The sequence below is a fragment of the Notothenia coriiceps genome, unplaced genomic scaffold (assembly GCF_000735185.1).
Source record: "Notothenia coriiceps isolate Sejong01 unplaced genomic scaffold, NC01 NC01_scaffold00028093, whole genome shotgun sequence".
NCBI classification, from domain to species: Eukaryota; Metazoa; Chordata; class Actinopteri; order Perciformes; family Nototheniidae; genus Notothenia; species Notothenia coriiceps.
The window spans coordinates 14,969-26,300 of NW_011360794.1; the positions used below are offsets into that span (position 1 = coordinate 14,969).

General features: G+C 41.7%; 1 protein-coding gene across 1 annotated transcript; it reads right to left on the minus strand.

The window, feature by feature from the left end:
- Positions 1-5,331: 5,331 nt before the first annotated feature.
- cyp26c1 (cytochrome P450, family 26, subfamily C, polypeptide 1) lies at positions 5,332-10,712 on the minus strand (the record flags this gene model as incomplete). Its single annotated transcript, XM_010785614.1, has 5 exons — positions 5,332-7,012; positions 7,704-8,078; positions 9,493-9,651; positions 9,798-10,073; positions 10,479-10,712. Coding segments are annotated over 5 exons (1,389 nt in total), but the record flags the coding sequence as incomplete, so codon positions are not given.
- Positions 10,713-11,332: the final 620 nt, after the last annotated feature.

Sequence of the window (11,332 nt, forward strand, 5' to 3'; positions counted from 1 at the left end):
GGACGATGAACACAGGCCACTCGATTCACAACATTACCCTAACCCTAACACCTAACCCTAACCCTAATCCTCACACCAGATACTGACTGGTTTTCGGACCCCCCCAGACCCCCCCAATAAAGCAAAACTGCACGTTTCAGAGTGGCCTTTTATTGTGGCCAGCCTAAGGCACACCTGTGCAATAATCATGCTGTCTAATCAGCATCTTGATATGCCACACCTGTGAGGTGGGATGGATTATCTCGGCAAAGGAGAAGTGCTCACTATCACAGATGTTTTCAGATTTGTGAACAATATTTGAGAGAAATGGTTATTTTGTGTATATAGAAAATGTTTTAGATCTTTGAGTTCATCTCATGAAAAATGGGAGCAAAAACAAAAGTGTTGCATTTATATTTTTGTTCAGTGTATATATATGTACAGTGTATATATCTATATGTATATATATATAGATATATACAAATATATATAGAAGTTATTGTATACTCAGGTAAAATACCTTTTTTTAAATTGTACTTAAGGACAGTTCTAAGGACAGTATATATATATCAAAGTCATCGTAACAATATGCAATAAAAACATAATATAAACATATTTATAAAAGTAAAAAAAAAGTACAACATTTCCAATCAAAGATAAATATATGTAAACAAAAAATTACAAAAATATACAAGTAATACAATAAAAAAGAAGATATATATATATACAGTATATATGCGTTTGTAATACATTTGATTTAATTGCCCAATAAAAGGATAGAAAAGAGCATTAAATGGAAAAAATACTCCGGTAACGTACGTTTTTAAAATTGTACTTAAGGACAGTACTCTGGTAATTGTACTTTCCACCACTGGGTGAGGGGTCAGAGGTCATGGTCAGCCTGAGGGCACTGGGTCTTGGTCAAGGACACGGCAGCGGGGCAGACGGGATTTGAACTTGCGACCCTCAGGCTGAATCCTCAGACTCACACGAAGCAGAGAACTCTTCCTCAGTCTCTCTGTCTTCAGCTCGTCCTCCTCCGGGCTGACGGCAGGAATGCTGACATAACAGATGTTGTCTGACAAAGCCAATAATTATCTGCTGTACGGCTGTGTGTCCATTCCCTCCCTCTCCACATCCTCCTCTTCTTCCTCCTCCTCCTCCCACTGCTTCACCCTCTCCTGTCACTCCCCCACACAAACACACAAACATGTATCCATGCAGGTGGAAATGCAGCTTCATCTAATGGGACGACGTGTGAATAATTCAGCCACTTTTATGTACATATTGCTTCTGGACACCAGAAAGAAGTCAGTATTTTTAGGTTTTCAGAAAAAACTCAGTATCTTGAGATTTTTAGCAAAGTCAGAATTATTTGAAACAACTATGTATTTTGAGTTTTTGAGAAAAAAAGTCAGAATTTTGAGAAAAAAGTCAGAATTTGAGTAGCTAATGTGCTAATGACAATAAAGCCTTGAATCAGGTCTCCTCATTGATTTATGGACCAACACCATCCTTCATGGACTTTCTGTCTTTCTGAGGAAGAAAAAAAGTATTTTGAGAAAAAATTCCGGATTTTGAGATTATTTTTAAAAAGTCCGAATTTTGAGATTATTTTTAAAAAGTCCGAATTTTGAGATTTTCGGAAAAGAGTCAGAATTAAAAAATATATATATGACTTTTGAGATCTTCAGAGAAAGTCAGAATATTGGTGAATATTTTTGCCAAAAAAGTCCGATTTCTGGTGAAAAAGGTCAGAATTTTGAGATTTTCAGAAAAAGGTTAGAGTTCTCCTGAACCATCCGGTGCTGGATCGCTGCAGGTCACCACCAGCTCACGGCAGTCAGTTCATTTTCCTCCAAGGACCGCTCTTAACCTCATTATAATAATGGAGCGCTCTCCCAACGACCCGAAACAGCCATTTAGAGAAATCTTTATCGATGTTTATCGTTTGTTTTCAACCAGAACACAAGCCACACGAGTCCTGAGAGGTGAGGAGTTCAGGTTCAGCTGAGGTGTGCAGAGATTTACAAACTAGATAGTGAGATAAGTTTTACTTTGGTTTGAATTGAAACCAAGAATCCTTCCCTCTTTTATACTTTATACTAATATTATGTTTCTCTTCCTCTTCCTCCAAAGGTCCAAACTAAAGACAAGACATTTAAACATCTCATTAGTGTCTACGATATCAACAAAACCAAACATAATGACCAATAAGTGAGTAGCTATCTCACCTTAAAATGTTCAATTTACAGCACATGATTTCATCAAATACCAGATATAGTAAAATAGGTGTAGAAAATAAGAGTCTTTCTGAACTGGTTTATTTGAAGCTAATCTTTTGATCAAATGTTATTTTGTTGACGCAACGAAACACACCAATGATCACTTTTATGTAAATACTACAAAACCTTTCTTCAACAAGGGAGACAACCTTGAACTGGAAAATCCAAAGCAATCCTTGTTTCCTTTCGACAGGCCGCACTAGTGTTTCCCCTCTGATATTGTGTTCTCAAGACAAGTTTTTATTTAAGGTATGATGTGAACCGTTGTGCGTTCAAAAATGTGATGTTTGCCCTAAACTTTCAGGGGTTTTGTAAGTGAAGCTTTGGACTGAAACAGACAGAGGAAGGACCGTGACCGAGCTAAATATTGGTTACCTTGGATGGAGCCTTTGAGTTTCCCAACAACACAAAGACAGTGAACGCACCGCTCAGAGTTTCTGATGCTTCAGGGCTGCCAGGATTTAACTTCGGTCCATTCTCACTCCTGAAGTCACACAATGGATCCCGGAAGGCCCCTGACATTGACTCGTAAACTTTCAATTACACGTACGAAAAAGGAAAAAACACCAAGATTACAGCGTTGTGGTTTTTCCGAAATAAACTTAAAGAAAACACACGCTGGAGGTATAAGATCTGCACTCTCACACACTGAGGCTGAGAGCTTTATCCTGCTCAACATCTGACCCCCTTTTCCCCCTCATTTAGCAAATTGGTGTCCCTTATCGTGCCGAGGACTGCCTGTGAACCAGAAAGCACACACATAATAGAAGGGGAGGCAGGGAGCTGAGCTTCGAGCTTCCCTGCTGAGGTTTTTATAGCTCAGAGGGAAAGAAAAATAGATTTGGTGGGACGGGTAAAGAAGCCGGAACAGTGTGTTTCAAAATCCCTGTCCATCGCAATTTTTGGTTGAAGCTGTGTGTGGGATCTCAGTTCAAATTAAGTCCTCACAAACTCATAAAGAGAAAAGACTCCTCTGTGTCCTCATGTCGACCCCGATCCGACCTCTCTGTCTCTTTAGGGCAAAACAAAACCCCAATTAAAAGCTAATAGCTAATGAGGATGGGTTTGGTTTATCCCCTCAGATTTAAGGAGAGACTCTACATGTGTTGCTTGATTTTGAGATTTCAGTGGAGAAAACACACATTCATATGGTGGTCTGAAACATTTACATTAGGAGACATTCAGCTTAAGAAACGATGGATATATAAAAACACAATGTGCCAAAACACATATCTTTACCAACTTCACAACAGAAACCAGGGGACACTATAAAGTGATGCACATTGTTATGAAATACTCTAACTCTTCCAACAGTTGCATTTGCATGTGTTTTGGGCACCTGTGTGTTTTTATATTTGCGTCGTTACTTGCAGCACGTTTCTCAAAATGGAAATGATTTGGGCTGCGCATTTGCACCCGTCAGCCTCCGTACTTTGCATTTGCTCCCGTCAGCCTCCGTACATTTAGGTGTAGATTTAAGTAACTTTGTCTATTTGGGTCTTTAGCTCTCCTCTGTCAACACCAACAATCAAAATCATCCAGGGTTATGCTTACTGAACTTTTAGAAAAATACTAACTGAATTCAAACTCTAGCCTGAAGCAAGGATAAAACGAGGTTTTTACACTCGTTTTATCCTTGCTTCGCTTGTAAAATGCACAGCAGTGACGGTTATCTGGTGTCGCGTTGTCTTGCGTCCCCCTCTGTGGTTCCCATGCTCCCTCCCAGCAGCTGACCGCTCGCTGACCCCTGCAGCCGGTGGCTCCGCGCTGAACTCTGGTTCAAAACGTTGCCCTGTTCCCAGTGACTGAGCGGCCTTCAGATAACGACCCTGGCAGAGTTTCCTCGGCAGCGGACATAATCAGGCCGGGCTGTTTGTGGCCCATTCATTTTCTGCCACACAGCTCCATTCTGCGCCTGTGAATGAAGGCGGTCAGGTGGAGGCTGGAGATGACCTCACAGTGACAGTGAGTGGCGGCTAATGAGGTCAACATGGGAAGGTCCTTCTACACTCTCTCAGAATTCAGATTTTAACTTTTTTTCTCAGAATTCAGATTTTACCTCTTTCTCAGATTTTGACTTTTGTTTTTTACCAGATTTTAACTTTTTTCTCAGAATTCAGAATTTTATTATTTCTTTCTCAGTTTTTGACTATGTTTCTCTCGGATTATGACTTATTTTCTCTCATATTTAGAATTTTTTTCTCAGAATTCAGATTTGGAGATGCTGGTGACCTCAGCAGTGACAGTCAGTGTCGCCTAATGAGGTCATCATGTGAAGTAGGGTCGCTCTACACTGACTATAAATACTGTGGATACTTCTACTATTGTTAAAGTACTTATTGTACTATATTATAGTAACACTAATAATAATAATACTAGATTACATTTATTATAGCACCTTTCAAGGGACCCAAGGCCGCTTTAGATGGTGTGAACAAACAAACAAACAAGTTACCCACTCAATATGCATTACATGCAGCGGTACTTGTACTTACCATATATATTTCCATTTCCTGCTACTATATAATTCTTCTCCACTCCAAATAAATATTAAACGTTTTGCTCCTCTACATTTATTTGACACTTGTAGTTTCTACTGTAGCTACTTTTTACATCAATAAAGTGATGATTATTAATATTACACGGTTTAGTTGAGTACTCTATTATGACTGGTTAATTCGGAAATTCTAGAGGTCTGCTATATTTCACTAACAGACTGTTTCTAAGGAGAGCAGACTGTTGCTAAGGAGAGTAGACCGTTGCTAAGGATAACAGACCGTTGCTAAGAAGGATCAAGGGTTATATCAAAACTCACAGAAAGAAGTCCCGGTCACTTAACGTCAGCTGTGGACAACACCAGTTTAAAAATACAATAATTTTGAATTAATATTTGTAGTTATGTCCGTGGTATATTTAGTACATGTAATAAGCGGGATAAAACGCCCCTTTTTGTGTACTTTGTGTACTTACCTCACAACACAAAGTAATGTTATCAGACATGTTGGTCACCCTTGTTGAAAGCATTATAAGACAGTCGTTGATTTTGTTCTTCTACTTTACTCTTTACATCCACTTACAGCAGCTACATCACAGACACTCATGAATGCATACACTTATATACAGACTCCTTAAAGCGGAGAAAGTGCTATCTCCTTCCACAAATCCATCCGTACGTTCAGATTTCACAGCGTCTATTAGACAGAACAGTCCTAAATTTAGACCAATAATAATAAAAATAATAATAACTTTACTCTCTATATATGCTTCTCTACACAGTGAAATATATCTAGCAGTGAAACAAAGTGTTATGGACATTACAGGTTAGTTATCTATTCATACTTACACACGCAAATATTATTACAGAGTAAAAGTACACCATAAGTGATACATCTGCATTTTAAATACAGCTTATTCAGAATGCTACTTCATTTGATACACACATAATAGCACTGTTGAGGATATATACTACATTCATGTTCAGAAAACAGAACAGTTTGAATGCTTGGGAGGTTGCATGTGTTCAGCGAGGGTCTGGAAATATTCTCCAATAGTGTTCTGACTTTAATCAGATTAATTCTATTGAGTGTAGTCCATTGAGCTGGCAGACATCCAGTGCCTTGCTCAAAGGGAATTCAGGTTATGAGATATGTACAAATATAAAGAGCATGACTGGTTTTAATGCCTGTAAATTGGAGATGAAGTCCCTGGAGTGGAAGACTTTTACCGGCTGCATGTTTGTGAGTATAAGTGGAGTGAAATACCGTCTGATTCAGCACAGAAATGATATCAATTATTCAGCCCGTGTCCACATAGCGCCTTTCTCTGGCAGCAGCTACCAGCGATTCATTGAATACATTTTTCTGTAGAAGGCAAGCCCTCTTTTCTTTTTGGAATCAATTGAAAAAAGGCGCCTTGTGGACGAGATAAGAGAGGACAAGAGGTAAACAAAATGTGAAAACCCCAAAGCTGAGTGAAGGGTCTGACTCAACAAAATAGGTCAATTTGGCTTTCCAGATGAATATGACCTATTGAGCCCAGACCCTTTTCATTTTGTGATTCATCTCTGAAGAGACGTGTGCTTGCAGTCCATTCAGCGGGCGCTTCCTCAAAGCAAACCCAGAGCTTCTGTTCAAAGACATGCCAGGAAAAGAATAACTTAAATATGCATCAGGTGGCTAAAAATAAACGTGTGCTACGACAGGAAGTGTTTGTTGAAGGTTTGGACCCAACCCCTGCAGAGATGATGACATGAACCCCTTCTTCATGTCCGTGTTGGCCTGGTCTGCTCCCTCAGTGCACCATCGTACCTCCTTGGTAGGTTTTTCCAGAAGAGTCTCTCCTCTTGGTGTTGGGAGTGGAGTCAAAGTCAGTCCAAGTCAACGTTATTGTCAATCTGGAGTGATCTAGAGCGGTTGGTTGTAAGTGAAGTTCACGTGCAGCCCGTTGACCGGATGCACGATCGGCACTGTCTGCATTTTGGGGAAGCTCTCCGTGGCCAGAGTCCATTTGCAGGTCCCGATCAGCTCCACAGCCAGAGTTTTTAGGATGATCTGAGCCAGCTCTTTCCCCACGCAGCTCCGAACGCCGCCTCCGAACGGCACGTAGCTGAAGCGGTTAGATTTACTCTCCTGCCGGTCCGGGCCGAACCGATCCGGGTCGAACATCTCGGGGCTCTGGAAGGCCGCGGCCGTCTCGTGGGTGTCTCTGATGCTGTACATCACACTCCAGCCTTTGGGGATCTGGTATCCCTGGGACGTGAGGAGAGAAATCATTTTCAGTGGACGAAAAAAAGTTTTAGATTTTGACTTTTTTCGCAGCTTTAGTTTTTTTCTCAGATTTTGACTTTTTTTTATTTAGGCTTTTTTTTTTTTTTTTGACTTTTTTTCTGAGATTTGACTTTTTGATTTTTGCGTTTTATTGATTTTGACTATTTTTTCAGATTCTGTCTTTTTCGTCGTGGGTGTCTCTGATGCTGTACATCACACTCCAGCCTTTGGGGATCTGGTAGCCCTGTAACGTGAGGAGTGGAATCATTTTAGGTGGACGAAAAAAGGTTTTAGAGTTTGAGATTTTTCTGAGATAATTTTTTTTCTCAGATTTCTTTGTTATTGATTTTGTCTCTCAATGTTTTCTTAGATTTTTTCTGTATGGATTTTGACTTTTGTTGTATTTTGAATTTTTTCTCGGACTTTTTTTATTATTGGTTTTCAAATGTTCCTCATATGCTTTTTTTTCAGATTTTTACTTTTCTCAGATTTTGATCTAGATTTTAGTTTTACTTTATTTATTTATTTTCTCCTCAGATTTTGACCTTTTTCTCAGATTTTGACATTTCTCTCTGATTTTTTTGGCAGCTATAGCTCATAGTAATGAGATCATGCTTAAAGACAAACACAATAACATTGATGGAATACAATGTCCTGCAAGAGTTGAACTCACGTCTAATTCGAACGTCTGCAGGGCCGTGCGGTATCCTCCAGAGACCGGAGGCAGGAAGCGGAGAACCTCTTTGACGACACAGTCCATGTACCGAAGCTGACTCAGTTTATCCAGGCTCAGGAACGGGATGTGAGACTGAGGGGAACCGTCCCCGAGGTTCTGACAGCTCAGCAGCCCGCTGGTTTCCGAAGCTTCTTCTTCTTTCTCCGTCCTGACCCCAGGTGGACTGAATGTTTCGTATCCGAGTCCCTCAGCCTCCAGCTCCACTCGGGCTCTTTCCACTACCATCGGGTGGCGAAGAAGCTGCAGGATTAAAGACGTGGAGGCGCTGGCGGTGGTGGAGTGAGCCGCGAAGATCAACTCTACTGCGGTTTCCTGCCAGGAGAAAAGTGGAGAGACTTAGTTAGATCATTTCATCTTAGAGAGTCCCCATTGTGCTTTGTGTGTTTATGTTCTAGAGGTTTGTGAATCAGAATCAGAATCAGATATATTACAAGGTAATGTAAGGTAATTGTCGGGACCCCCTTGAAAACGAGATGGTGCATCTCAAGGGGTTTATCCCAATGAATACAATTTCTATATATATATGTAAGTTGACACGTACGAGGAATTTGACTTGGTGTCGTGGTGCATACATACAAATAAAACACAAATTAAAAACACAGATAGGAAACTATTTTAAGAAAATTATAATAACAGTCAAAAATATTTTAAAATATAGCAGTATTTACATTGTGTGTGTGTGAATGGTCTGCAAAGGCTAAAAATCCCTTTGTTCCCCCACAGCCCCTGCCTGAAACGCCTCCATTGGACTCCTTTGTTTACATCCAGAACATAGTGACATCACTTTGGAACAACCATGCTTCTGTGGCGGGTTTTTAGAGCCGAGAGCTCGAAGAATTGGTTCACAACGTGCATTGCAGAAATATCTCAGATAATACATCTCTGAGCGAAAGACCCTTAACCCTCCAAGAGATTTGTTTTTAAATAAATAAAGTACTTTAAAGACTTGTATTTAGTGTTTTTATGAGGCTTCACAATATCAGCTTCATGATGACCTCGTATTTTAATCTTTAATCTGACTGCAGCCTTACGGCCCGTCCACACACAGGCTTGAAAAAAAAATCTTTCAAAGCTTCGCCCATTCACTTGAATGGGGTGACGTAGAAGATTTTTATTCTTCGCCGAACTGCATTGTGGGGAGCGGAGCATGGCTTTGCAAGCATCGTGAGCATCAAAAGTTGAGCAATGTTCAACTTTTGATGCTCCCGATGCTTTCGAAGCTGGCATCAGCCCATCAAATCCCGTGTATGCAAATCCCGCCAGTACAAGCGCTAGCCAATCAAACCGCGTGCAAGCTGGGAGAGCCAGACCGCAGTTCATTTCCTCATATTCCAAACGAGAAATTACGGTAGCAAATCACCCGGTTCTTTACGACCAGAACTATTTACCGGGATACAAACCGGAGGAACCAGGCATGGAGGGAGGTGGCAGAGACAGCTGGTGAAACTGGTAGGTTTTTCGCCTGTTTGGAGAGTTTATATCCAGTTTACTTCGTTTTAACATTGCTATTGCTTTGTATGTCGGGGGCGGGAGATTCATGTGATTGGTTGTTGGTCGCGTTGTTCGCAAAAAATCGCCAAGCTTCAGACACGCCCAGCTTCAAGATTTTTCAAGTTTTTTTTCATGCCTGTGTGTGGACGGGCCGTTACTACGTCTTTATCGGCATATTAACAGACTTTGAGGCTTGCAAGGACTTCCAGACATTGATTGAGAGTCGTGTTGGTACCTTGAGCTCCTGGATGCTGATCTGCTGTCCGAGCTCCTTAGCGCTGGACAGCATGTAGTCGAAGGCGTCTTGAAATTCCTCCTCCGCCTGATGCCGCGCCATCTTCTCCTCGATGATTTTCTGCATGTTGGCGTGCAAGATCTCTCTGGCTTTGATGCCCTGAACAGGAAACAACCCGGAAGCGTTATAATTAGATTCAATGTAGAGATATTAATGTCATACGAACTGCAGGCTCCTCCCACAATGCAACATACATATATATTATAAGTCATAAAACAACTAGAAAGTCCCAGGTTCCCTCTCACCTTACGCAGCCCGCTGAGTGGAGCGTCGACAGGCAGAGAGAACAGGTTGTTCATCAGCTGCTCGAAGATCTGCGCCAGGTAAACGATCCGCTCCTCCTCCATCTTCAGACCCAGAAGGATCCGGACGGCGATCCGGAAAGTCAGAGATTTGGCGGCGCTGTAGACGTCGACGGATCCCGGCTCCGAGCACCATTTGGCGATTTCAGACTTCACGACTTCCTGCAGCCGAGGAAGGTAGGACTCCAGAGCGCCGCGGCTAAACACTTTAGCCAGGATCTGGAAAGGGTCGACAGAGGGATATCAAACAACGTTACAGCATGACAGGCAACACCTTTCTGTAAATACTTGCTGAGGAGGGGGAACGGGTGGGTGGAAAACCACTTCAGTTTTCCACTCTGTTTTTAGTATACATGCTTCTTATATAGGTACATACACATACACACATACACACAGTTATAAATTGCACATGCATTGAGAGGTCCAGAGCGGAGAGGCACTGGGGAACAGTTGGGGGTTAAGTGCCTTGCTCAAGGGCACCTCAGAAGTGGCCCAGGAGGTGAACTGGCTGCTCTCCAGTATCAGTCCACACTCCGTAATGTGTTGGTCCTTTGGCCCAAAGTCCAAGTCCCTACAGACTGAGCCCCTGCCACCCCAAAGAGACATACATGGGGTTCTCTTTACCTTCCTCTTCCTCTTGTGCAGGTCTCCGATGGAGTTCACCAGTGTGTTGGGCCCCAGGATGATGCGGGTGCTCTGAGGCCACTGAGTGCAGACCAGACTGTGTTCTCCCAGGAGAATCTTCCGGATGTTTTCTGCTCCCGTCACTCGGACCACGGGTTTCCCGAGAAGGTGGGTCTTAAACACATTCCCATGTCTCTCTCTGCGGGAAATGTGGAAGTTTGAGCCCTGGAGAAGTGATCAGAGAATTAAGTTATAAGAGCACAAGTAGAGACAAATAAAGAGTTGATTTGAATATTGAAGCTAACTTTAAAGTAGAGACACTACATACTGATATACACCTGAGCATCAGCAGGAGAGGACTCTTTAAAGTAGAGACACTACCTACTGATATACACCTGACATCAGCTGAGAGGACTCTTTAAAGTAGAGACACTACATACTGATATACACCTGAACATCAGCAGGAGAGGACTCTTTAAAGTAGAGACACTACATACTGATATACACCTGAACATCAGCAGGAGAGGACTCTTTAAAGTAGAGACACTACATACTGATATACACCTGAACATCAGCAGGAGAGGACTCTTTAAAGTAGAGACACTACATACTGATATACACCTGAACATCAGCAGGAGAGGACTCTTTAAAGTAGAGACACTACATACTGATATACACCTGAACATCAGCAGGAGAGGACTCTTTAAAGTAGAGACACTACATACTGATATACACCTGAACATCAGCAGGAGAGGACTCTTTAAAGTAGAGACACTACATACTGATATACACCTGAACATCAGCAGGAGAGGATCCAGTTTAAATGGGACATTCGGCAGAGGGAATTATAAGAA